Below are 26,836 nucleotides of genomic sequence, written 5' to 3'. Positions count from 1 at the left end.
GGTTCCCTTCGCATTCAAGATGACAGAGAATAACCCGTGGAAGTGGGGTGGATTTGAAGCCCTGTCTTCTTGCTCAAAAGTCTTACAACTTGTTCACTGTGCCACCATGGCCCATGTCTAGCAACCACTGCCGTGCTTTTTAGGAAGGGGCAACACATTTTTGTAATCAACTATGGCTATTCTTATTTTTAAAATGTTTTGTTTTGAAAACCCCAACAAAAATAAAGTGTTACGTATGGCTCCACTTTGCTGCTCCGCTCAGATTGGCAGCCGTATCCTGTACCAGCCGCGGCTTCCAGCCTGCCTGCCAACTCTACAATTCAAGGGTAGCCCCGGGTGCAGCATGTTGCAGTAGTCCAGTCAGGACTGCCAACCAGGCTCTCTTGGTCCAGGGACAGCCATGGCAGGTGAACCAGCTGAGGCTGGAAATTGGCACTAATGAAGTTAGAACTCCACAACAGTTCTTTTGCCAAGAATTTATTTTATCTAAAAGGTACTTTTTGCATATACACAATGGCTCCAAGCTGATAAAACAAAGAGATTCAATGGACAGAAAAAGGAGACCCAAAAGTGTGAAGCGAAGCAGTCCTCTTTTTTGCTATTGAGGTGCAGATGAAATGTTTTATGAGGTTAGTGAGATGAAGCAGGGTGTGTGTTCTGTCTGCAGACACATTGTTTTAAAGCAGTTGATAATGGCAATGAAAGAAAAACCAGAACCCCTGACCTTTCTTTGTCCCCAAATGCTCATTGTTAATGTACAAAACATTTATGCCTGTAGAGCTTGGCGGTTCTTCATGTGGCTGCCTGGTCTTAACCCCCACTTGATAAGCAGCCGCAAGACTGCATGCCAAGGGGGGGGGGGTAGGAACCTTGGGGGACAGCTGCCCCCAAGTTCCAAGAAAGTGTCTTCCTGAAGGCTCCCCACACCCATCCTTGAAAGTCAAATTAGGTCAGCGCAAATAGATGCATGTGTTGTTGGAAGAGAAATTTGCAGTATCACTTACCAAGATTTCATACTTCGAAGGAGCTGGAATGTTGGCAATGCTCAGGAGGAATGGGGGAAAGGTGTACCAAGCATGGAGATTTGAGGTTGGAAGATAAGACTGCAGCTGTAATATAGGGCAGGAGCTCCCTCCCTACCCCCAGCTCTTTTATTTCTGGCTTCAAACTTTGCTCAAAGAATAGCCTCACATCACTACGCTTCCCCTCCAAAGGACTAGAGACTTGAGTTTTTGTTCAAACAGAAATGGAGTTTTCAGGAGACGAATGCCTAGGGCTGGGTGACAGGAGTCAGCGTGTTTTGCAGTCTAGCGTTATAGATTTATGTCAGCTAGAAAAGTGTCGCCCCACCCACCCTGAAGGCGCAAATCTCTTGGCGTTTGACCGTTCTAAGCAGATGCCTTGAAAAACAACCCCCGAGATGGAAATGACATGGGGACACCCAAGTCACACACCTAATGAAGAACATCAGAAAAGCCTGCTGGATGAGGCCAGCGGCCCATCTGGTCCACCATCCTGTTCTCAGTGGTGGCCACCCGGATGCCCATGGGAAACCTGGACAGCAGGATTTGAGCACACAAGTGCCCTCTCCCACCCTGCGGGTTCATGCACCTGGCATTCCTGGAGGCAGCGGTGAGCAGCTACTGATAGCCCTCTCCTCCATGAATCTGCCTAATCTTTTAAAGCCATGGAGCTTGGTGGCCATTGCTGCTTCCTGTAGGAGTTCCACCGTTTCAACTCTTCATTACCTTTCTGATTCAAAATATCCCCACACTTCTACAGCCGCAGATCACCAATGCAGATTAATACTGCTTGCCCACCAAAGGATGCTCTGAAGAAACGGTGTACCGTATTTGCATCCATTCAAGCATCCTCTAAAATGTTAGTGAAATGATATATTGGGGTGGGGTGAGGTGAGGAAGCTAATCTGCGTTAAAGCAAAGGTTGGATGACCTCCAAGGCACCAACCCTTACGCTACAGTCTGGCAGACATAAGTGCTGCTGAAACGTAAGACATTCCCTACAGTGGGAACTTCCAACAAACTCAAATTTGGATGGCCGTGAAGTACCGTATTTTTTGCTCTATAAGACTTTCACTGCGCAGCGATCCCTCTTGATGTTTTGGCTTCTGAGATTCAGAATTTTTTTTTCTTGTTTTCCTCCTCCAAAAACTAGGTGTGTCTTGTGGTCTGGTGCGTCTTATAGAGCGAAAAATACGGTATGCGGATTTTATGTGTTGCTGCTTGGAAGCGAAGCGGTTCGAGGCAGCTTTGGCCCAGTGATGCTAGGAAGTTTTCGGGCTGTTTAATTCTGACTTCCACCTCACTTTGCCAGCTGATCCTTTTGGCAGTGGTGGGTTTGCGCCTTCTGCATGTTATGGAAGGGCTCTACGACTCAACTATGGTCCCAACGCAGGGAGCGAATGTCTCCTATTTAAGGTTACCTTCAGGAACCTTAAATAAACTTCCAAGGAAGCCCAGGATTCATCAAAACGTCTTTCTTGTTCCAAACTCAGATTTAAAACGAAACATGAAAGAAGGACTTATCGAAGCAAAGTTCTCTGAGGAGTGGGAGATCTGGGTAACGGGCTACGCCAAATGGAATTAACAGCTCTGATCAAAATGCATTGGAACATTTCCTGCCCTGAAATTGGGCATTTTTTGATTTTTGATCTGCACACCGTGGAGTCTTTGTCGAGTGATTAAAAAAAATAAAGTTGAAAAGAGGCAAAAGCTTCCTCATAAGGCTGTCACTGCTTTGCTGCATCTGGCTTAGTGCTCCTGTTGCTTTCAAGCAGGGAGAGATTTGATTATTTAAATTCTAAACTGCCTTTCAGGGCAGAACCACTCCACTCAAGGCTTGTTCTTGTTGTTGAAAGCAACAGGATTTGTTAGAAAAGGAAAAAGTGCTTAGCTTTCCAGAACACTGACTGTCTTTCTCACCGCATCGTCTGGCTTGGAAAGGGCGAGACGGGCAGGTGCAGGAAGCGGAAAATGCAGAAGCAGCGGCTACGAACTTAAAACACACACACATACGCAAAACAATTATACACTTAAATACATAAATAAAGTTTGTGCAATGGACGATGCGCTGCCCCCACCTGGGCAGGGAGGGAAGTGCAACCTTCATTTCGTCCTCGGAAGAGAGGGTGGGGGGAAAACACAGAAAAGATCTTTGGAGTTTCTTATGTACAAAAACTGAAAATATAGATTATAATAATTATATATATCTATATATATATATCTATATATATATCCTTTGTTCTCTGTACAAGATTGGCAGGAAATATTTTAAGAGGAGTGGGGACGGGAACCCTAGATCTACAGCTTTAGAAAAATACACTGTGGTAACAACAGTCTTGAGGATGGGCAGGTCCGCAGTGGATGTTGGTGATGGAGGGGAGGAGGACAGAGACACGGGGGCGCAAATCACGGGACTTTTAAGGGCATGCTGGTTTCGGAAGCGTCCCCCGGGGCTGCATCGTTAGCGTAAGTCCGAATCTCAAGGAAGCACAGCTAAGGAGGTACCTATGACAAAGAGTCAAGACAGTGTTGCCTGCGATGGGTCAGGTTTTGTGGGCAGTGGGGGGGGGGGCACAGACCCAGAAGTCACAGCCCATTGCTCTGTAGAGGGCACAAGCTCTCCACCCACCCGCGGCTCCCGTCAAGTGCGCACGCAGCCCAGGGGAAGAGGAGAAAACAGTCACGGAAGTCCCCAATGCGGGAAAGTCAGCAGGAAAGTGGAATCTCCGTTTCCCAGTCCTTTTGAGTCCTTGAGCTGCTCCAAAGCTCATCCCGGGCTTCTACTTCATCTTCATTATGAGTAAAATAACTTTTTTTGCTTGCCGTCAGGCTCTCTCGAGTACAATAATCTTGAGAAGTTTGGGCACGTGGAGGATCTCTGAGAAATCTGTTTTTATTTGTGGCAAAACTCTCTCAGCTGGAACCGGCCACTCCTTACTGTGGAAGTGAGTTTCCTGTTATGCCCTCACCGGATGAGCCTGTAAAAATCTGCTGGGGGGGGGTGGCTTTGGTTTTGGCAAATTAGTACACTGCTTTCAAGTCTCACTTTAGCCCTTCATCGGGCACATACAGTATGTCCTTCCCTAACAAAGAATTCTATCAAACTTCCACTTTTTTGTTTTTTTTAATGCCAGTCTGAAATAGTCCAATATAACCTGCCTGGGATCTCTGGTCATTTGTTGCAGAGCTGTGCCCAAAGACCAAATTTATTCGTGCTTACGATAAAGTTGCCTTGATTTCACTGGCATTCTGCATTCACTGAGGATTCTGCATTCAAATCCCGGACAGAAGAAACCCAGGTTTCATGCTCCAAAACAAAACAAAAAAGTGGAATTCTGCAACTCGGATTATATGTTGATGAGTCTTCATTTGCCTCATTTTGCATAAATAATCCTGCTTCCATTAGGCTGTGGGGACCTGGAACTCGGCCCTCCCATGATTGAAATTAAATCTTGTTTCCCCAGTTCTTCAGGGCTTTCTGGACTCCACCAGTTCAAAACTCCCAAGCAGCTCCAAGGCCAAATGAAAAGGCAAGATTCTTTGGGCCCCCCAAACTGTCCCAAGTCAATTCCATCATTTTTCAAACCTTGAGCAGAATTGCAGAATGAAAAAAAGAGCCCTGAAGGAAAACAAGATAAAGATCTTTGCCCAATTTGTCTCTTTCTAAGAAACAGGCTTGACGGAATTCTGTCTTTTCCTTGTTTCACTCCAGTGGGGGAACGACGATTCCACCTCCTGTAGGGAAAGGGTATCTTCCACGCCGCAAGCTTTTAGTCTAGAGAGATGATATCTGGCCGGCACCCCGGCAAGATGGGGCTGCCCCCCACGGTGCCACTGCGCACATGGCTTTCCCGCAAGGCCGTGGTGGGCGAAGAGACAACACTGTTCATGCGGCTGCTGCTGCTGGTGGGGGAGCCCACGGTGCCATGGGACCCCACCACCACAGGGGCCAGGGGGTTCATAAAATGGGGTGAGGTGCCACGATACTGGAAGAAGTGGCTCAGGGTGTCTTGCTCATCCAGGGAGGTGATCACGGAAGGGCTGTAATGCTGTCAGGGAAGGAGACAATCAGTTATTTGATGCAAAACAAACAACAACAACAACGAGTTAAAAGGTATTAACCAAGGCTGTGAGCCGGCATGATCCATTATGTCAGAGGAGAGGGGTGGGAAAACTTCAGGGAAAACACTTAAAAACAAAACCCCTAGAACTCCCATGATCTTGTCTGCTGCCAAATAGACATGGACGTCAAATTAAAGGAAGTCTGATGTAAGAGCTTGACCCACGAAAACGAACAAACCCCCAAGTCTGGCACACAGACAAATAAACCAGAGCTTATTTCTCCAAAGTTTGGTTTCTTGCCTGACGAGCGTGTGGAGTAGCCCCAAAACTTCCTAGTTGAAGAAGAGCCCTGGGTTCCTGCACAATCGCAAGCCACAGTTAACAAGGAGCCAAGGTCTGTAAGCATCAACAAAACTCTGGATTGCGGGCAGTGAAACAAAAGCACAATTAATCTGCTAGGCTGGGTTCAGACAATCAAACCAACCAACCAGAGTTTCATACGATGGTTTAATAAGCTGTGGCTGGCATTATGAGCAAAGGATATCCCCATGAAAAGGGTAAGAGGAACTGTCAATTTATGAAGTCTGGCCAGACAGGCTCCCTGCTTCCCCACCGAAATCCAACAGGCAGCAACAGCTTTAAGAAGTCCCAGGAAAATCAAAACTCCTTTCTCTAAAGGCAGATAAAGGAGATGACTCATGAGTTGCAGAGTCTTGCAGTTCATGAGGATTTCCTCGGAGTGGGAAGCAGGTGAGGCAACTACCACTAAGACCAATTAACATGCCTCTCACAAACATTTGTTGCTTGGGGACAGTTTGGAAAGGAGGAGGTGGGCAAAGTCCAGCGGAGAAAGAGAAACTGCCCCCTCCCTACCCCTGCTTCAAAATCCAACTTTGTTCTCATCAGGTTAAGTTCCCTCGAAGTTTCTCAGATTGTTACTGGCAATCTCGGGAGCTGAGCTTGCTAGATCAAATCAGAACATTTTGCAAGACAAGAGTGACTCTTTTGCAAAGATTTTTATAGGAGCTCATTGCACAACCTGAACTGCTAGATCCAAGCCAGCCTCTCTGCAAGGGCTTCAGTGCAACAACTCAGCTCTAAGGTCCCAGAAATATCACCCCAGACAAACACAATTTGCTTTCCACGGAGCCAAGGGCTGTTAAGCTGTTCTTATTTCTCAGAACAGTTACAGGAATTCACACGGTGAATGCACTTTGAAAGGAAGGTGCGGGGGGGGGGGGGGCAGCAGCCTGCCACCCACTGTGAAAACAGACAGAGCGAAGCAAGGAGGTAGGAATTTGCAAGAGGCAGGGAAAAGACTGATTTCCCCCCGCCTGTGTTTGCTGGGTTAGCTCAGTGGCAAGAGAAAAGCTAGGTTTGCTCAAGGGTGAAGGGTGGAGAGAAAGCTCTCTGGATGGCTATGTTGCTGAATACATGGAGAAATGAAGACTGGGGAAGGGAGGATGGGGAGATGAAGGAAAAGGGGGGGGGGAACATACCTGATTTTCACTTTGAAGGAAGGAAAACAAATCCAGACCTAGAAAAATGAAAAGGTGAAAAAATAATCTTAATGGTAAAATGAACATATTGGAGGAGAAGGGATTACAAAAAAAGTAGTAAAGTTGGGAGGGGTGTAGGAAAAGATATTTTGGTCGTGGCAGGAGGGCCGGTCTCCATGGACACTGCAAAGGCCTTAGTGTCCTGGGAGGGCCTGCCAGGGTGGTGCCATTGAGGAGCACTCCTGGGATAAGTGACCCACCGGCCTCTATGCCCCCCCCACTGCCTGCAGTGGCAGAGGGGTCCTCCCGTGAGCAACATCCCCGCTGCAAGGAGAAAACACTGCCCCCTCCCTGCTGCACAGCTGAGGAAAGGGAATGTTGCAACACCCCCAGTCAAAAAGCTGGCATTGTCGTTTCGGCTGGAGCAGTATTGCTTGGCCTGGGGGGCACAGGGCACTGGGGTTCGCTTGGTATGGAGGCACCTAGTTTGGGGGCAGCCGGGAGAGAGACCAGTGTGTGGGGGGAGCTTCCTGGCCTTGTGGCTGGTGTGCAGAGAGGGAGCTGTGCCACACAGCGGCTGGCCCATAACATGCCAACATGCCTGACATTTGAAATGCAAGACCTTCCTCTCTGGGCCAGGTTTGGGTGGGTATTGAGCTGGCAGCTTTAGCAACCAGTTACATCAGAATTTCCTGTCTGTCTGTCTTCAGAGCCTTCACCTTTTTTTACTTTTCGGACTCTGCCTTCTCTCCTCTCCTCTCTTGCACTGCCAAATCCCCAGGCCACAATTCCTTTGGACACAAACATACAAGCATCACAACAGGAATGAGGCGTATCAATCAGAAGGGGCAGGGAGCATCTGGCGGGATGGGGAGCAGCTCACTTTATACCAGGCGAGAGTGAGACTGTGTATTCTGCCAACTGAGCAACAATGGCACGCTGACACACACCAGATCCTGGGGGCTTTGCACAGTGTACGGCATCTCTGCCAACTCTTAACATTTCTAGTTCTCATGGTTTCGAAAACGCGCCAGGAAGGATGTGGGGTGGGCTTAAGGAGAAAATTAAAAAAAGTTTGCAAATAAGCTTACTCTGCTTATATCCACGCAGGTCACAAATATGTTTTCTAGGGTGTATTTTGGCATGGACAATCCCGAGCAAGCCATACGTTCTAACAGAGTTCATGCCTCTCAATCCTGCTCCATCCCACCACACCCTGAAAGCCAGGAGTAAGGTCGATTTGCCTCCCTGCCTGGTTCTGACCAGCAACCCTCAGCTCTCTTTCTCCGCAGGGCTCTGTGTCCACAGCTGCATCCTTCAGAGGTATACACTGGGATTGTGTAAGAAGCATTAGATTGGCTGTGGTTCTTCACAGCCTCTCTCATTTCTGAGGCTGTCCCTAGGCGCATTTGCATTCCAATAAAGGCCTCTCTTTTCACTTGGAGCCTGCATCCTTTTCTGCGAGGTATACTTCAGACCATTTAAATTTATCCAACATAGGTAGAGGGCACAGGGGAACAGTTTATGGAACTGGGGGGGGGGAGGGCGATATCCCCAAAAAGTTTGGGAACCACTGGTCTAAGCCTTCACAGCGCAGAGAGTCCTGTGAAAACACTGTTTGGTTCTGACGGAATTAAGTTACCCTGCTCCTATGGGGATACAAAACAGAGCAACAAGGAACTAAATGCAAGCTTTGGCCCTGTGCTGAGCGATGCAGCCCAAATTACCTTGGATGTCCGAGGGGACCTGGTAAGGGTGGTAGTCGGGGATCGGAAGGCTGGAGAGGTAGTCGCTCCCCACAGTGGCCATCGGGGGGCTGCGCAACACCGAGGAGGGCTGGTGGTCAGGGCTTAATACTCTGAAATGAAACAGAAGGACTAGGCTTGGAGAAGGAAAATAAAGGGGGCGCACATGGCAGACAGGTATCAAATCATATGCATGGTGTACTGACAGAAGTCTTTCTCCCTCTCTCGTAATACTAGAACCCAACAGGGTCATCCAATGAAGCTGAACATGGGAAGACTCAGGACAGACAAAACAAAGTCCTTCTTCACACAGCACATGATCTAAAACTATAGAACTTGCTCCAGCAGGAGGCAGTGAGGGCGACCATCCTGGATAGCTTTTAAAGGGTGGGGGGGTAGGCGAATCCAATAAAACTATTGATGGCTACTGGTGATGACGGCTACAATGCCTCCACGGCTGGAGGCAGAAATGCTTCCAAATACCACTTGCTAAAAACCACAGGAGGGGACATGGCTCTTGTGTTTGGGTGCTGCTTGCGGGTTTCCCACTGACCTCTGGTTGGTCCCTGTGAGAAACGGATGCTGGGCAAGATGACCCCCTTTGATCTGATCCAGCAGGGCTCTCCTTATTGTTCTCTGCTCTTCCCCATTCTGATTAACCCGCTTAATCTGGACCTGGAGCATTCCGCACAAGAGAGTGGGTTCGATGAAGCTACTAGTCATAATGGCTACAGTAAGGATTCTGAATCCCAGTTGCTGGAGGACAGCACAGTCGTGGTCTAGCATGCTCACGTCCTGCTAGCCAATTTCCAATGGGCACCTAGCTGACCACTGTGAGAACAGGATGATGGATAAGACGGATCCCCCCTTGGGCCTAATCCACCAGCCAGGCTCTTCTCAGGCTCCTACACTCCCTTCTTTCCATGCAAGAAGGTTTAACCCAACACAGAGGAAACACAAAGCGAGCCCCACCCCTTGGGTCCCGCTGCAGACGGGATGGCCGCAGTGGTGAGTGGGAAGGGCTTCTTGGCGGGCGGCTCCTCCTCGTCCGAAGAGCTGTCCAGCGTGAGGTCGATGACCTCCACTTTCTTCTTGCCTTCGGCCAGCTGCTTCCCGTCAGAGCCCACTGTGTACAGCGAGGCTGCGAAGAGGAGGAGAAGAGAGGTTAGGGTAGGCGAAGACAGACAGCCCTGCCGTAAAACAGCAGCAGGGCTCCGATCTTGAAACTCGTCAGCACTCAGGTTAGCACAGACAGCAGGGAGTTCCCTGTCCGCCCGTCAGGAAGGTGTGCAGTTGGGCTCCCTGATCCCTTCATCCCTGATCACTAGCTGTGTCAACCAGGAGTGATGGAAGTTGGGAGTCGAGTAACATCAAAGGATGTAAGCTAGGCTGATTTAGGAAGGAGGAGCAGGAGGCGCTGCAGGGGTCCCAAGACTATGGCACTTCTGTTCCCAGGGTTTTGTATCTTGCCCCTGCCATACAGACACGTAGGCAAGACTTGAAGAGCTTCTTCCTCTTCAAGGCTGCCTTTAACTGAGATCATGATTAGCTAGGATGTCTGAAGAGGAAGAGAGGGGCTGTGGCTCTGCCTTGCCTTGCCCTGCCCTCTCCTCAACTGCTTATGCCTGGCTTGGCTGTGCCCTTGCACCGTGACTATAATACCTCTTGCCTGCTTAAATGCAGGAGGGGTGTGAGTGCAAATCCCAAATTTTGCACAACTACAATATCACATGCTGCAGAAAGGTGACATCAGTTGCTAGACAAAAAGTGGCAAAAGTGTGCCAATGCAGGAATTTACAGCCCTTGGGCTGGTCAAGAACTGTGTTTTCCTTGCTAACTTGGCTACTGTATCTTTATCTCTTGCCTTGCTCTTGTCTGTCTGTCATGAGGATCTGTCCCAAAATGCCACTCTAAAGTATTTTGGCTCTTCATCAATCTGCCATTAGCCATGACACTGCTAGGCCCAGACTAAAGGGCACCAGTCGAGGGCCCCATGAAGGCCAGAAGAACTCAAAGATGTCTCATTCTCTTCTAAAGCCACCAAGTTGGCAGCCATCATTGCTGCCTCATGTGGGAGGGAGTTCCACAGTTTAACTCAGTGTTCCATGAAGAAGGGGACTTTGAATCTTCCTCCATTCAGTTTCAATCACACAACGGCCAACTAACATGCACAGGGAGGTGCCAGGCCCCCCTAGTTCCTCCTACCTTCCAGCCCATTGTAAGCAGATGGCTGGCAAACCTCCTGGTTCTCTTTCTTGGGCTTCATGGGGCACCAGGAGCCATCCTCCATGAATTGGATCTCATCGCAGTCTGTGACAGAGTTGAGGATTTCCATGAACAACCTGGGGGGAAGGAGGGGAAACAGAAGAAAATGTAGGGGCGATTCAACATCTGGACAGTGGCTGAAGTGCTGTAGCCCTAACCACCTGGAGGGCACCACTTTGGTGGAGTTTGTGATTACTATGATCGATCTACAGTCGGCCATAATCTTACATAGTCCCTACACCCTTCTTCTCTTCTTCGTGCACAAAGAGGAGGAGAAGAAGCTTCCTCATTCCTTTAGAACAGGGGTAGCCAATGTGGTCCCCTCCAAAGGCTTTTGGACTACAACTCCCATCATCCCTGACAACTGCAATGCTGGCTGGGGCTGATGGGAGCTGCAGTTCAAAAACATATGGAGGGTTCCAGGTTGGCTGCTTTGGAACTCGCCACAGTTCAAACTCCAGAAACCGTGACTCGTTTTAACAAACATTGGATAGAACCAACCACAGGTCCAAGTTTGTACGTGGCATAGCACTGTGGTTTGTCCTTAAAGCAAAAGCAGGTGTCTGCATGGAGGAAAAGTGGAGGAGAGCAATGCCAAGCCAGACGGTCATCATGGTTTGTTCGCCAACAGGCCACACAAAAGATGGACAAAACTGTAAGTATGGCTGCAATTCTTGAAGAGCAAAGATGGCGGACAGAATGTGGCTTCTGGAGAATCTCATCTTGTACTAAATCATTTACTAATTTACAGAGGTTGTGGAACCATTGATTTCTAGGTAATAAAACAGAACATCTATGCAGCCCTAAAGATAGACAACACCACCATCCCTCCAGAATTTAGTAAGTCTGATGGCAAATGCTGTGGGCAGGGGGAGTCATGTGGGTAGAGGGAGCCTGACCTCCGAGCCTCCCCCAGCATTACCCGTCAATGATCAAGGCCTCGTAGGGGGCCTTCTTGTCACAGACAGGGCAGGTCCAGGTGGGCTTCTTCTCATTCATCTGAAGGTAAAGGGCAGCGTCGAAGCACTGCAGGTGGGTGCAGGTGAAAGCTCGGCAGGGGACGATGAGCCTCATCTTGCCCAGCTGAAAGGAAGAGAGATTTTATTTATCATAATCTATTTACTGCGTTTATATCCCACCGCTTTTGAGAGTTAAGAAATCCTTGCTGGTTTACTTCAAATTATCCAGAGATCTACCAGAAGATCTCAATCCACCTTCCGCCCACCCTGGTCCAGATCACAGACTGGGAGCCCTTTGCAGATAACACTGGTATTGGTGAAATTTCACTGACAGAAGCTTCACATAGAAACTCCCTATGCTCACATACCCTACCATTAAGCTTTCATGGGGGCTGCAAGCTTTAGTGTAACTAAAGCTTCTAGCGGCTGCCAGATTAGTAATTGCCCGTTATTGGAAGCGTCCTGAAGTTTTACTGTTTTGAGTCTGGAACGTCGCTTTGTTGGAACGCCTGACCAGACACAGATGGGAGGCCGAATCTGACAACTTCAATGCAGAATGATTTCCCTTCTTTGAACGTCCCTCCAGTTTCTCATTCTTTGTTATGAGGGGTATTCAAATACCATCTGATACTCAGTGAAGCAATATTGTACACTGGTTTGCTGTTATTATTTTATTCCGCAGCTCTGTATTACTTTTTCTCTGTCTACCTATTCTGTGTGTGTGTCTACGTATTCTTGTATAAGCATAATTAAAAGAAGAAGAGAACTTTAGTATAACTATTTCAACCCAAATGTAATCACAGATGAAGAGGACATCTTATTCAGGGCATCAAGCAAAGGCTGGGCCTTGACATCAGATGCCTCCTGTTCAGAGAAGCACAGAGCGGCATGGAAGCTTCGTTTTCTGCAGCGCCCTGGAAGCAGGCTCTGCTGCAGTGCTTGGGAGTCCCCAACTGGGGCCTCACACTGAATACAATGAGCAAAAGTGCTGGAGTGGGATTTTCCTTGTGCTCAGGGAAGGGCTGCTGATCCAGTGGAGCCACTCACTAACGGAAGAGGAGGGAATTGGGCCGATTCTCCCTGCAGTTCCCAGGCTTATTTTCCACCCTGTTCTCTCAACGCTCTGAAGTCGGCTTGAGAGAGAGAGTTGCAAGGGGAGAGGGAAAGCCCTTCAGGTCTCTATGCTCAGGGTAGAATTTGTGACCAGCACAAGGACCTAAGAAGAGCCCTGGCAGATTACACCAATGGCCCATCTTAGCCCAGCATCCTGATCTCAGTGGCCAACCAGATGCCCCAATGGGAAACCAGAAGGCAGGACCCCAGCACAAGAGCAACTCCCCCCTGCTGTGGTTTCCTTTAGTAAAAGGCGAAAGATTTATACGATCTGAAGAGAAGCCAGAATATATATATCCCCTGCTGTGGTTTCCAGCAAGTGGTATTGCTGCCTCCAACTGTGGAGGCAGAGCAGAGCCATCATGGCTAGAAGCCATCGATAGCTCTCTTCTCCTCCATGAATTAGTCCAATTTCTTTTTAAGCTATTTAGGGTGCTGGCCATGACTGCCTCCTGAGGGAGCGGGTTCCACAGTTTATCTAGGCACTGCGTGAAGGACTTTATTTGCCCTGAATCGTCCAACATTCAGCTTCTCTGCATGTCCCTGAGCTCTAGTGTTAGGAGAGAGGGAGAAAACCTTTTCTTTATCCACCTCCTCCATACTCGCCTTTTCTCCAAGCAAAAAAAAAATCCAAATGCTGCAGGCTTTCTCCATAAGGGGATTTGCTTCACCCCCCTTGATTATTTTGCTGGCCCTTTCCTGAACCTTTTCCAACTCTACAATATCCTTTTTTGTACACAATATTCCGAGGACAGTTGCAGTACAGATTGGCATGACAGCATTATATCAGCAGTTTTATCTTCAGATCCTTTCCCAATGATCCCTAGCATGATATTTGCCTTTTCCATGGCCACTGGGTCCACAACCCAAGGCCTGTCTCTTCCTGGTCAGTCGCTGCCATTTCAGACCCCATGAGAGTAAATGGAAAGTTAAGGGGGGAGGGTTTTGCCCCCAATGCATCTGAGATTAATTATCTTTGGTTCATCTTACAGCTGCCTTCACTAACCCCGTGCCCTCCAAATTTTCTGGATTACAGCTCCCAACTCAGCAATGGCTGCTGTAATCCAAGACACATGGAGGGCACCAGCTTGGTGAAGGCTGGCTTGCAGCATTATACAAAATCAAAGCGGAAACTACAATGGGAGAAAGGTGATTTTTGTGCATAACGAGCAAATCATCAGTTGCAGGTTCCAAATACATATTTATGAGCTTGCGCTAGAACGTGCTCCTCATCTGTTTTTGGACAGATTTGGTTTAATTCTCAAGGCAGATTTAGAGTGTTTTGGTGGTTCTTCATGTATTTACATATATACAGCTTCATGTGAAATAAAGAGATAAAAGGAGAAACCCGACATACCGGACACATGAGAGAAACTCGTAAGCTCGTTGTCGCTATCTCGCTGTCGGGATCGGCTGTCAGTTTTTCTTTGACTGTGAGGTGTGGGGAGAGAAAGCAAAGAGCCCACTCAGTATTAGGAACACACAATGATGCACACTGTGTGGGAACAGCCATGGCTCCAGGGTGAAGCATCGGCTGGCATGAAGAAGGGAAATGGTTCATCTCCAGGGGCAGATGGGGAAGACCCCTGCCTGAAACTTGGGAAAGGTGATGCTTGTCAGGGTAGACCTGAGCTAGATGGACCAAGGGTCCAACTCCGACCAAGGCAGCTTCCAATTCCCCCCGAAACACCTGGTGCGCGAGGGCGAGACTCCACTCTGCAATCTTTTTTTACACTGGGACTTTTAAAAAATATGATCTGGAGTAAAGCTCTGCTCTACATTTAGCCTGGAACAATTTGCTGCAGGCTGGAGGGCAAACAGATCATAGAACTGTAAATTAGAAGGGACTTGAACCACCAACCTTCTGGTTAACAGTCAGACATTTTGACCCATTGAACCATCCAGTTCTGTGAGTAGTATTCAATTCTTTGCACTAGTGGGCAGCACTTCTGCTCATGAGAGATGAAGCACATGACTTTCACCAGTCCCCAATACACAGCACAAGAGCTGCAGTAAGCCAAGATGATAGTAAAAAGGTGCTTTGCCTTGTGCGACTAAGAGAGCTTTTCACTAGTGCTAACCTACCACCTGGAGGTAATTGCAAGAAAAAAGCACACATCCCTGACGCAGAATCACAAAGTTGGAAGGGACCCCGAGGGTCACATACTCCAACTCCCTGCAATGCAGGAACCACAACTAAAGCGTCCTTGACAGATGCAGACAAGATTTCAAAGGACAGAGAACTTACTCAGGGCTCGTGAGTGGTCTGGGTTTCGGATGCCCTTGGCTCTCAGTTTCTGTAGCAGTGTCACCGATGTCAACTGTTTCACCAAATAAACTGATAGGGAGTAATTCTAGGCAGAAGGAAACCAATTATTATTCACTGTTGTACAGAGGAATTAATGTATTCGCTGATCTAAGTAACAGGCTAAACCCCGGCTCTCGTCCATTGGCTGCAGGTCTCCCTGCCCTTCTTCAACCATTGGTTGAGCTTTGCTGATGTCATGGAATGTTCACAAATGTTTAGCTGCCAAACTGGAGAGGCTCCTCACAGGATGTTCAGTTTATTTATTGCCGATCATCTAATTGGGACAGGCGCTTTCATACACACAGTTGCAAGAGTGGACAAGAAACTGAATTAATTCTGTTCACACATGGGGAGAAAAGAGCAACATAAACCACAAAGCTTCTCCTTACCCTGCCAAACTCAGAAGACCAGTTCACAACGATTGTATTAGGGACGGTGGCCGAAAGCCGCACCAAAGGGGTGATGTTGATGGGTCGACTGGGCCGCTTGGGCTCTGCCCCATTTTTGGTGGGGGGAAGATAACCCTGCAGAGGCAGAAGAGGACATCTGAGGTCAGGCCCCTTGACCCTTTGCCAAGGCTGGACATACAGGGAACCAAGAATAAGGATGGTGGGTGAGTCATCAAGGGGCCGCAGTCACTAGTGTGCATTCCAGAACACCACCACTAATAATAATAATAATTGTTTATTACCTGCCCTTTACCTTAAGGTTCCAGGGCAGGTTACAACATTAATATGCTGTCAGGATTAGGGTCCTGACGCCCCCAGAACTTTCCTGGTATGCATGCCTGGTCTCTCAGACCCCAGGGCATGTACAGAGTTCAGCGGAGTAACTCAGCAGAGTGTTGGCAGCAAATGAATCACACGAACAGCTCACTCCATCGGCAAATATGCTTTACTGAAGCATTTCGATAAGCATTGCGGTTGCGAGTCCTCAGCCAGATCCCTGACTGGGTGCATAGCTCAAAAAACAGTTACAAAGAGATGTCGGCAAACTGCATAGCTTGAAAACAAAAGACTGACTGACTCTCACACCTGCATGCAACTATACAAGGAGGGCTCAGACAGCCTGGAACCTTCCGGTCAGCAATGAATACTAATGAGAAAGGACTGCTGAGTCACATGTGCAAGATTTAAAGCCGTTTAAAACAATCAAAAAAATAAGGGAGATGTAATGAGGAAAGTGCTTCTTTGAGACACTATGTAAACTATACACCAACTATATGGGGTTTGACAATAGGTAAACATAGATGGACTCACCACACCTTTTACTTCTGCAAAAAAGACTGCTATTAATTCATTAGAAAGATGAATGGTGATGGAGGCTGTTGCCTGGTGTATATTGTACTACAAGCCACGCACTGTTGCAGGGTTGTTTGATTGTACTATAACATTAAAACATTTATTTGAAAAGTACAACTTGGGAGATCAGGATGTTCTGCATGCAAAGGGTGCACTTTTGCCACTGAGTCGTGGTCCCTTCTGACAGAACCGAGGAGCGGGTGGGAGGAGGGGCTTACTCACCGGAAGAGGGCAGAGCTTCCCATTGATCTTGACAAACAAATTGGGTGGGAAGTAGTCCTCTTGCGGGCAACTGGTTTCACACAAACAAAACCTGCAGAGAGGGAAAGAGACCGGAAGGGTGAGGGGAAGACTACCCCAAGGACAAAACAGTAACTAGAGAGGAGGGAGAGTTTCCCTGAGTCAAATTCCTTATTAAGAGAGATGGATAAATGAGAACACAGAATCACAGAATTATAGAGTTGGGACCCCGAGGGTCATCTAGTCCAACCCCCCCCCCCCCGTAATGCAGGGATAACAGCTAAACCACTATGCAGGCAGGGCCTCCTAAGTTGCTCGGAGCTCTTATAGGGCAGGCCTCAGGGATTTTGCTCATTTGTAACTACACAAATGGGGAGGGGGACAGGTTCAAGGGCAGGCCCACCTACAGCACTTTGCAATAATACAACCTAGAAGTCTCCAGAGTATGGAATACATTGGCCAAATCATAGCTGGCTAACCAGCCTTGGCTAAGGTTGAGCCAGGACTGCTTTATACAAAGGAAAAAGCACCCCAGCTGCCAATCTCTAAACAGTGTGAGATTTGTAGAGATGTATTTTTCCGATTTGTAAAAGTCCAAGAAAACATTAGGCTCTGCTTACCTCAGTTGTACCTGGACGGTGTAGTCACATTTGGCAGCAGGTAAGATATCACTGGAAAAAGGAGGGGGGGGAGGAGAAATTCTTAAATTTCCCAGAACAGTCAAGCTACTTGGAAATACTGTCATTATAATACAATACGTAACAGGCTGAAACCTACTTTTCAGGTTAGATTTTTGTTTTGTTTTTAAAGAACACATACACAATAAAAACCACCCCCCACCTCCCACTGGCTGAGCTTCTGTGACATCACAGAGGGCTTGTGGGCTTTCTAACAGCAGAGGGGAAACAGCCTACCACAGATTGTTGCTGTGAGGGAAATGGGAGAATTGTTGACCTGCGTGGGGACAGGGAAGAACCTTCTCTTTGGCTTGTGTCTTGGAACATCAGAGACAGCCTACAGTCAGAAAATCAGAATTACAACAAACAGGGAGCAGAGGGCCGGCACTTCACGCAGCAGCAGCAGCAGCCTGGAAGGGGTTCTCTGGTTTAAGAGTACAATAAGAGCCTGCTGGATTAAGCCAATGGCCCCTCTAGTCCAGCATCCTGTTCTCACAGTAGCCAACCAGGTGCCTGTGGGAAACCTGCAAACAGGATCCGAGCACAAGACCACTCCTCTCCTGTGGTTTGCAGCAACTGGTATTCCAAAACACTGCTAGCCATCAAGGCTAGTAGTCATCCACAGCCATCTCTCCCAGGAATTTGTCTGAGCCTCTAGGCTGGTGGCCATCCCTGCCTCCAGTGGGAGGGAGTTCCATAGTTTAACTATGTGCTGCATGACTTTCATTCACCTGCCCCCAGCTGCCTCTGTTGGTGATACCCATGGCGGGGGGAGGGGGTTGAAGTTTGGGAGAGGGAAGTAGATTATATTAAGAAGCCACTTAAAGAGGATAAAAACTGATATGAGGGAACTTTAAAATGAAATTATATTACAGTTATAAACACCAAGGACGGGTGAACAGGAAGTCATTAGTATTGCAGAACAGGATTATAATTATTGAGTGTTAAAATGTAATTTTGAATCTTGAAATCAGATAAAATATTGATATTGGGGGTGGGGGGAATGAGAGGTCATCTTTAACTATCCTCTGAACAAAGGAGCCAGCCTGGTTGCCTTGGTCTACTGTAGACTACCTACTTAGGCTAGAACTAAAAAGTTACCCCCTAAATTGTGTATTTCCGACAATAAACATAGCTTCATTACTTTCTTACCTACAAACATCTCTCTCTCTCTGTATGTGTGAAAGTAACAGGAAAAGCCTGCTCTCTAAGCAAGACTCACTGGTTTAAACACAACTCATCCTGCATACTATCCCATTAGTTTGTTTGTGTGGGTGAATGCGTACATGTGAAAATTGATTTGAGGTGTGGACGTGTTAGTCGATGTGGAATTTGTGTGGGTTTTGAGTGAATGGAATTGTAAAGTTAAAGTCCTGCATTATGGTTTTTTCTTCATGTTTTATGTACTGTATTTAATTTTGTTTTTCCCCCCTTTGTAAACCACTTTGTAGGCGTTTCTGGTGAAAAGGAGGATGCAATACTTGAAATAAACATCCTGGTTGTAGTATTGCTCTTATGTTGCTGGCTTGGTTCAGGCACCACACCACAGTTTGTATCAATCATAGTTTAGAACAAACAAGCCAAACTAGGGTTTTCCAGATGCTTATTTGATTTCATTTTCTGTCTGGCTGAGCACTCCTGTTTCGAGGCAAAGAACCGGTTGTCACTTTGGTTTGCCAATTCAGACACTGCACCAAATAACGATACTTAGTGCTAATGCGTAACTAAAATTTCCTGATGCTTAGTGCAAACCACGGTTTGCAGGCACACTTCAAACCAGCTTCCGATTCCAGTTTCTCAGGCAATCACAAACTGTGGTTGTTAAGCTCAGACGTCACACCAGTTAAGCACCCTTGACTGTGGTTCCATACGATGTCTGCACTCAGCCATTGCATTTTGTGTGTGTGTGTGTGTGTGTGTGTGTGTGTGTGTGTGTGTGCTGAAAGAGCTACAAATCCTAAACAGAAAATAAAATGGCCCTTACCGAGAGGCAAGGATCTGCTGCACCTGCTGAGGAGTCAGGGCAAAGGTGAAGTGAGCCTCCTCAAACCTCTGGCTGTTCACAGATGCTGCAAAGAGAAAAGGCCAGAGGCTAAGCAGTGATCAGACAAGGCCGCAATTGGAAGCCCACAGGGGAGGCCCAACCAAGCATTCTGCTATGCACAAAGGAATCCTGAAACAGAGGGAAGAGGATGAGGAGGGGGGAGCTCAGCAGGCTCCCTGGACCACCTATTTGCCCTCTCCATCATAGGTGGAATGGAGATGGGCTCCACATGCTTATTCCTGGCTCCTTAATGTCTAGCACAGGGGTGGGGAAAATGCAGCTTTCCGGATATCCTTGGACTCCAACTCCCATCGCTCGGCCCTAGCAGTCAGCACAGCCAATGGTCAGGGATTATTAATACTATTATTACACTTAATTTATTAATTGCCTTCTAAACTGCCATCTCAACTAGGTTTACACATAAGGTAATTAAAAACAGTTCAAAACACCAGCTAACACATTGCAGCAACAGTATTGCATGGAGGTAGAGAGGAAACTGGTGAAGAATCACCAGTGTGCACTACCAGTTGGGAGGGAAGGAATGATTCAGTGGGGGACCATGTGCCCTGCATGCGGAAGGACCCAATCCACGGCATCAGAAGTTCAAAAACGGATCAATGTGCAGCAGGTGACAGTGAAGACCCTCCCACCCAAATCCAAAGCTGCCGACTGGCCGTCTGATCTGGCTGAAGGCAGCTTCCTATGCAAAATATAGATATTTTGGACTACAGCTCCCATCAGCCCCAGCAACTATGACCAGTCCCAAACATCTGGAGGGCCCTACGTTGGGGAGGTTTGGCCTGCACAATTCAGGTTCCTGTGCACAACTTGCAAAGCTAAAAAACCATCACACAAAATAGTCAGGGAAGGCAGAAGGCATTGTGCAACTTGCGCAATTGACACAGATAATGGAATTTTATTTTCTTTCAGTGCAGAATGCATAGTGCCTGGTGTATATGAGACTAGAATCTCTGTGTCTTCATACTGACTCTCTCTCCTACCATTACAGGGTGAGACGCAGGCAGCTCTGCCCCTCAGCAGAAAAATCTGAAAAATGCTAGCCCTGGGATAGAGAAATTCCCAGGCCCTGCAGGTGAAGCCAAGGCAAGAACTATCAGTTAAACATTCCTGCAGCATAACTAAGATTTAGGACCGTAGGGAGCTACCTTATTCTGAGCCAGGCCACTGGTCCATCTAGCTCAGTACTGCTTACACTGACTGGCAGCAGCAGTGGCTCTCCAGGGTTTCCACACAGGGGACATGGCCAGCCCTACCGGAAGATACCAGCAAGGATTGAACCCGAGACCTTTTGCAGGCAAAGCAGCTGCTCTATCGCCAAGGCTTGACCCTTCCCTTCCATTTGTTATCATGCCAAACTATAGCTAACCACAAACCCAGGTTTGCAAACCCACTTCAAGCCAAGGCTTGCTGGCCAATTGCAAATCATGATTTGTCAATTCAGACATAATGGTTTCCTCTTGTGGCATCTTATTTCCCCTGGCTGGCGCCAATGCTTTGGCAGACAGTTTGTAAGCTTCTGGGTTCCACAGCACTCTTCCTCCCCAGCTATCTCAAATTCTAGAGTCAGTAGGGAGGAAAGGGCAAAAAGGAAGAAACAGCTTGGAGGACTCACCCAACGTGGTGGGCTTGATGAGCTCGTCGTATACATCGTAGAAGGGCAACCGCCGCATTTTCACGTCCGGGTGAACCGGGTGGATGGGGGGAGACAGGTGTGGGACGTCCGCCTCATGCTTGGGTCCCAACATAGGCACCGGGGGCATCATGCCAACCGGCACCCCAGAGGTCACTGACCCGTTGTCGTAGGGCAAGTGGCACATGGTGCCCTGGGTCAGCGTCGTGGTGGAGGGCAGCTGTCCCGCCTGGAGGTGCAGCATGGATAAGTCCGAGGGGGTGAGGATCTTCCGGGGGAACCGTCGCCGGTACAGCTCCTTGATTTTCATCTGAACGGCCGGGCTGCAGCCAGACTTCAGCAGCTGCAGGGCCTTGGTGAGCAGCTCATGCTTCCTCCCGCTCTTGTTTCTGCCCGCAAAACCCAGAAGCACCTGCAGCTCCGACACTCTAAAGCTCATAACCATGTGCTGGAAGGGGGTAGAGAGGGAAACAGAATATTTAGAGAAGTATACAGATTTTGAGATGGCACTCCCTGAACCCCAAATTTTAGTACTAGCCATGTCTGGCATTAAAACATCTTATATTGTACACATCTGGTACTGGTGACTGGGAATGGCTGCCGGGACCACATAACACTGGTCCTGAGAGATCTGCATTGGCTCCCAGTACATTTCCGAGCACAATTTAAAGTGTTGGTGCTGACCTTTAAAGCCCTAAACGGCCTTGGTCCTGTATACCTGAAGGAGCGTCTCCACCCCCACCGTCCAGCCCGGACACTGAGATCCAGTGCCGAGGGCCTTCTGGCGGTTCCCTCATTGCGAGAAGTGAGGTTACAGGGAACCAGACAGAGGGCCTTCTCGGTAGTGGCGCCCACCCTGTGGAACACCCTCCCTTCAGATGTGAAGGAAATAAGCAGCTATCCTATCTTTAAAAGACATCTGAAGGCAGCCCTATTTAGGGAAGTTTTTAATATTTAATGCTGTCTTGTTTTTAACACTTGATTGGGAGCCGCCCAGAGTGGATGGGGAGACTCAGTCAGATAGGCGGGGTATAAACAAATTATTATTTATTTTTATTATTATTATTATTACTCAGAATGAAGCACCTATCCCCAGCCCCTGATTCCATCTACACAAGAACCAAACTGACTCTGCAGGATTTCCAGTTGTGAGGGTGGAAGGCGGGTGGGTGGGGGGGTACTTCTAGACAAACGGAGGGGAGGGGGTGCTGCTTAGGGCACAGAGTTTGGGCTAGAGAAGCAAAAGCCTGTTGAGGAAGAAAAATTCAGGTTTGCCTCACTCCATATAATCAAGAAAGAAATGGGAGGGGAATTGATTTTTTTTATGGTGAAATTGGTGGAAGAAAACCGTTTAAGAAGAGTTTTCTAGAACATAAGGAGGGCCTGCTGGGTTAGGCCAAGGGGGACCTATTTAATCCAGCATCCTGTCCTCACAGTGGCAAACCAGATGCCCCAATGGGAAACCTGCAAGCGGGATTCAAAAACAAAAGAGCGCGCTCCCCTCCTGTGGCTTGCAGCAACTCGTATTCAGAAGCATTCCTGCCTCCAACCGTGGAGGCAGAGCAGAGCCATCATGCCTGGCACCCATCGATAGCCCTCTCGTCCATGAAATTGTTAATGAAATTAATAATAATGAATTTGTCCAATCCTTCTCTTTCAGATCTGCAAGTAAAATACTTTTTAAAGCAGAGTTTTAAAATTACTACTTACACAGCTAATTCATAGTCCTGCACACCTCCCAGTCAGATACAAGATTCAAAAGCAGTAATATCAGCAACTGCAGTGCTGATGTACTTGATTGGATGGCCAAGCAAGCAACAATTCTAGGATCTGGTGCTGGAAAAACGCTTTCAGATGTTGCCAAACGCAGACCATCTTCAGGTGCTTCATACATGTGTGCAGCCTAAAAGGTAAGGCGTTTCAACCTTCTGGACCTGGGCCTTTAGCTCATGAAGTCACCCGCAGGAACCCGAAACATTCTCTCTCTCTCATTTACCCAAATGGCAAAAAGCTCTTATCACTAGCTCCTAGATACATTCACGGTTGCCATTTCAATAAAACTAAGGCATGTATACTTTTAAAAATTGCATAGCTTTATCTTAAAAATAAAAAAGTCAAGCAGTGTGTAAATTGTGCGAAATAAATAAATACACAATACAACTGTGGGCACTAAGATATACCGTATTTTTCACCCCATAGGGCGCACCTAGTTTTTTGGGGGGGGAATAAAGGGGGGGAAATTATTTTCCCCCAGGCGCGGGACTGGTGCAGGGGAAGCCCAAGCTTCCCCCGACCCCAGCCCCCAGAACAGGCTGCTATCCGCAAGCCGTGGGAGAGCTGCGCGAAACCCGAAGCCTGGGTGCAGGCAGCTCTCCACAAGCTGTGGGAGAGCTGCGCGACTTCGCACAGCTCTCCCACAGCTTGCGGACAGCTTCCTGAAGCCTGGAGAGCGAGAGGGGTTGGTGCGCACCGACCCCTCTCGCTCTCCAGGCTTCAGCGAAAGCCTGCACTCGCCCCATAGGACGCACACACATTTCCCCTTCATTTCTGGAGGGGAAAAAGTGTGTCCTATAGGGCGAAAAATTCGGTACATTAAATACACATAAACTTCATATTCTCGAACCAGCAAAATAAGTTTAGGGTTAATGTGAAAGCACTGCATGCAATACAACTTTTTCCTAAAATCCCCCCCCCAACACTTCCCCCAGGTTTCCCCCATGGCTACAAAATGTTTTGGAATGCGATACCTTTAGCCAGTCTTGCTCCCCACCCCCTGCAATGAAGCTGCCTGCTTCTTATCATGCTACGCTATAGGCTAAACCAGGGGTCAGCAAACTTTTTCAGCAGGGGGCTGGTCCACTGTCCCTCAGACCTTGTGGGGGGCTGGAATATATTTTGGGGGGAAAATATGAACGAGAGTGAGAGTGCAATCCCAGGAGGATGAGAACAACCACCTAACTCACAAGGCTGTTCTGAGGATGAATGTCATAATTATTTAAAACACTAAAAATTTGTAACATGGGAGGAGCTACTCAGAGATAGCACACAAATTATAGGACAACCTGAGAGAAAGGCTTACAGAGCATCACTCCAGGGGTTTTCAAAGCAAGATAAAATCCTTTCCCTTTAATCCTCAACAGCCTTCTAAATTTGGGGGTCTCAGAGCTGTTTGGTTTGTAAATGGGGCAGAGGGCTACTCATTCCTGTTTTTATGCTATTTATCTGGTTCAGTCTGCTTTTAAGGTCTTGTTTGCTGCTTTTTTGTTTGTTTCTTGTTTAACAGAAAATAAATTGAGAAATGTTATGAACGCAAACAACAAAACAGACTATATAGGTTCACAGAGATACGGGGACAACGCGTGGTTTTCAATCTGCTTCTCAGATTTTCAGTGGGAGCTCTTGCCAGTGCAACAAACACAGAGAAGGTTGTCTTGAAGCCAAGAGCCTCTCTGGTTTCCAGGATGCAGCATCAAGAAGGCACTCTTACTCTCAAGAATTACAGGGATCTCTTACTAAGCTATCGTGGGTGTTTTGTTTTTGCTTCTGCGGCCCAGAGGATAGGCCACAGCAAAATGGTAGGGTCCCCCTCCGGCTGCCAATTGCTGGGAATCACAAGCGGGGCTGTTGTGCTCAAGGCCTGCTTTCGGGCTTCCCATAATGGGCACCTGGTTGGCCACTCTGAGAACAGGATGCTGCAGTGGCCAGGTCATTAGCTTGACCCAGAATGCTCTTCCTATGATAAACTTTGCATGCAGGAGATCCCAGGTTCATTCCCAGCATTTCCAGATGGGGCTCCTTTTTGAACATCCTGGAGATCAACTTCCATCAGCCTCAACCAGGATGGCCAATGGATGGAATGATGGGTGTACTAACCCAACAACAACTGGAGGGTCACAGTCTCCTCGGTCTTTGGGCAGGCTCTACTGAGCGAGACCAACCCATATTCTGTAAAAAGAGGTTTCCCATGTTCTAAGTCAAAATATCTTGTGCAGCACCTGAGTTAAGCCCTGCAGACCCACAACTTCTCTGTGCAAAGATGGAGCATTGCTACCTGGGCCAAAGGATTTTGTATCATGACAATATTTTTCATTAATAAAAGAGGAAAGGCAAGTTCCTAGCCTCTGAAGATTAGATTGAAATCATGTGGGCAAAGGTGAAGGCGGAAGCTGGATAATGGCAGGAAACGGGGGGGGGGGGTGCTGCAGAAGATTTTAGTGCCCACCCAAGATCTAAATTCCCCCTTTGTTCCATGTGTACCTGACAAAGCATTGCAAGTTCTTGGGAGTCCTATATATATATAGTTATATATACAGTGGGGAATTGCCTAGTCTCTGCTTGCCTCAGAGTCTGGGAAATCTTTTATTTTATTTTTAAGCTGCCAAATATGCAAAATTATCAGAGCTGGTCCTAAGTATACAACCGCTGAAAACAAACCCTTCATTTCTCTTTCCAAAGGAGCCCCTTCCTGGACACTGAAGCCCACCCCCACCCCGCCACCCCAGACAGACAGACAGACCTCCAAGGTGGGGAAACCAAATCTTTCTTGGTCTCAGTCAAATAAATATGGAACAAACGAAACAAAGCAGAACATGGAAAAAGGGTTGATGGGGGCGAGAAAAGAGAGACAAGAGGGAGCCTTCAGACTTCAAAGAGGTTAAGAAAGCCATCAAGGCAGCCAGCTGGGCAAATGCTCCAGCTCCATGGGTGGGCTAAATCAGCCTTTGAAAATGCAACGCTCTACACACACACACAACCAACCAACCCATGTGCTTAAACATTACTCTCCTCCAAGTGAAATGTCTTAGCTGAGGCCTTATTTGCAGAAGGGGGGATTGGCAGAAAAAGGGCCTGGAAAATTCCATCCTTTAAATGGAGGAGTTGGGGGTGGCAATGCAAGGCCCACAGGCGGCTCCCCACTGCTTGCCAGATCCGGCTCTTCCTGTCTGAAAAAGCACAAAGCGGCAAAAAGTGGGAGGGGGCAGGGGAGAAGAAGGGAGTTTGTGTAGTTGTGCTATCTCCTTCGACCTGACCCACTGTATATGCCTGACACTCCCCACACCTCTTACATTTTTGCAGTTACAGGATTTCCTACTTCTGCCTACGTTTACTCAAAAGTATGCACTGCAGAGTTCAACAGGACTTAATCTCAAGTAGGCATGTGTGCATAATATTGCCGCCTAAACCTTATATGCACATATTTGAGTTACTATTATTATTGCACTATTATTATTATTACCGTAATTAAAATTTATATACTGCCCATCATCTGGTAGATCTCAAGGTGGCTCACAACATAAAGGTAACCCAGGGATAATAACAATGTACAGTAACTTAGCTATACAGCGAGTCCTTAATGAGAGCCTGGTCTTTAGCTTCTCTTTGCAGTGTTTCTCTTTAGCTTCTATTTTGCATTTGCCATGGGCATGGGGGGAAATTCTCTAACATCCACCCACCCTTATTGCACAGCAGGATTTGCAGAAAGATAACTTCTTCTAAGGAGTACCTGATCTCAGATAAACCCACAACATGAAATATGCACCTCCACCTGTGGTGGGGAAACGTGGAAACTACAGAGATCCCAAGAACTAGAAAATACAACAGGAGCCAGACAAGAAGAAGCCCTGGGGTCCTGTCTGGTCTCCAAATAACTCAAATGGCAGTCACTGATCTTACTTCACTCATAGGCTAAAAACACATAAAGTTGGGAGCAGCCAGTTTGGCCCGTCTCACAAAAATGGCTTGGAAGAAGACCTGCACATTTTGCTTCATAACTTACTTTCAAGGAGAGCTATAGGCTTACTTTCTTAAAATAACAAAACAAACAAAACAAAAAACAGAACATTCAGAATCTTGGGCCCCTGCTGGCTATGGGACCAGTATACCAGGAGCTCCTCTGCCCACCTCTCCTGGTGTTAAAAGCAAAGTGTTCAAATTTAAATTCAGGAAAGGT

General features: G+C 47.6%; 1 protein-coding gene across 5 annotated transcripts in view; it reads right to left on the bottom strand.

Moving 5' to 3' along the window:
* Nucleotides 1-2,482: 2,482 nt before the first annotated feature.
* The window catches only part of PIAS3 (protein inhibitor of activated STAT 3), a 34,778-nt gene continuing 10,424 nt past the window's right edge, over nucleotides 2,483-26,836 (bottom strand). For 3 of the 5 annotated variants that reach the window (XM_081175450.1, XM_081175447.1, XM_081175448.1), the window contains 14 exons: nucleotides 20,869-21,334; nucleotides 19,176-19,260; nucleotides 17,135-17,185; nucleotides 16,497-16,587; nucleotides 15,363-15,497; nucleotides 14,914-15,019; nucleotides 14,023-14,096; nucleotides 11,516-11,676; nucleotides 10,534-10,670; nucleotides 9,301-9,469; nucleotides 8,311-8,441; nucleotides 7,303-7,374; nucleotides 6,584-6,621; nucleotides 2,483-5,071 (listed from right to left, as the gene is read on the bottom strand). In XM_081175450.1, the coding sequence (XP_081031576.1) occupies nucleotides 4,793-5,071; nucleotides 6,584-6,621; nucleotides 7,303-7,374; nucleotides 8,311-8,441; nucleotides 9,301-9,469; nucleotides 10,534-10,670; nucleotides 11,516-11,676; nucleotides 14,023-14,096; nucleotides 14,914-15,019; nucleotides 15,363-15,497; nucleotides 16,497-16,587; nucleotides 17,135-17,185; nucleotides 19,176-19,260; nucleotides 20,869-21,331 (1,992 nt within the window). In that variant the 5' untranslated portion in view covers nucleotides 21,332-21,334 and the 3' untranslated portion in view covers nucleotides 2,483-4,792. Of the gene's footprint in view, nucleotides 5,072-6,583; nucleotides 6,622-7,302; nucleotides 7,375-8,310; nucleotides 8,442-9,300; nucleotides 9,470-10,533; nucleotides 10,671-11,515; nucleotides 11,677-14,022; nucleotides 14,097-14,913; nucleotides 15,020-15,362; nucleotides 15,498-16,496; nucleotides 16,588-17,134; nucleotides 17,186-19,175; nucleotides 19,261-20,868; nucleotides 21,335-22,596; nucleotides 22,981-26,836 lie in introns of those variants that run through there. The other 2 variants (XM_081175451.1, XM_081175449.1) reach the window with 2 other exon arrangements.

Source organism: Podarcis bocagei, assembly GCF_964188305.1.
Source record: "Podarcis bocagei genome assembly, chromosome: 16".
NCBI classification, from domain to species: Eukaryota; Metazoa; Chordata; class Lepidosauria; order Squamata; family Lacertidae; genus Podarcis; species Podarcis bocagei.
This window is presented reverse-complemented; position numbering and strand designations above follow the sequence as displayed.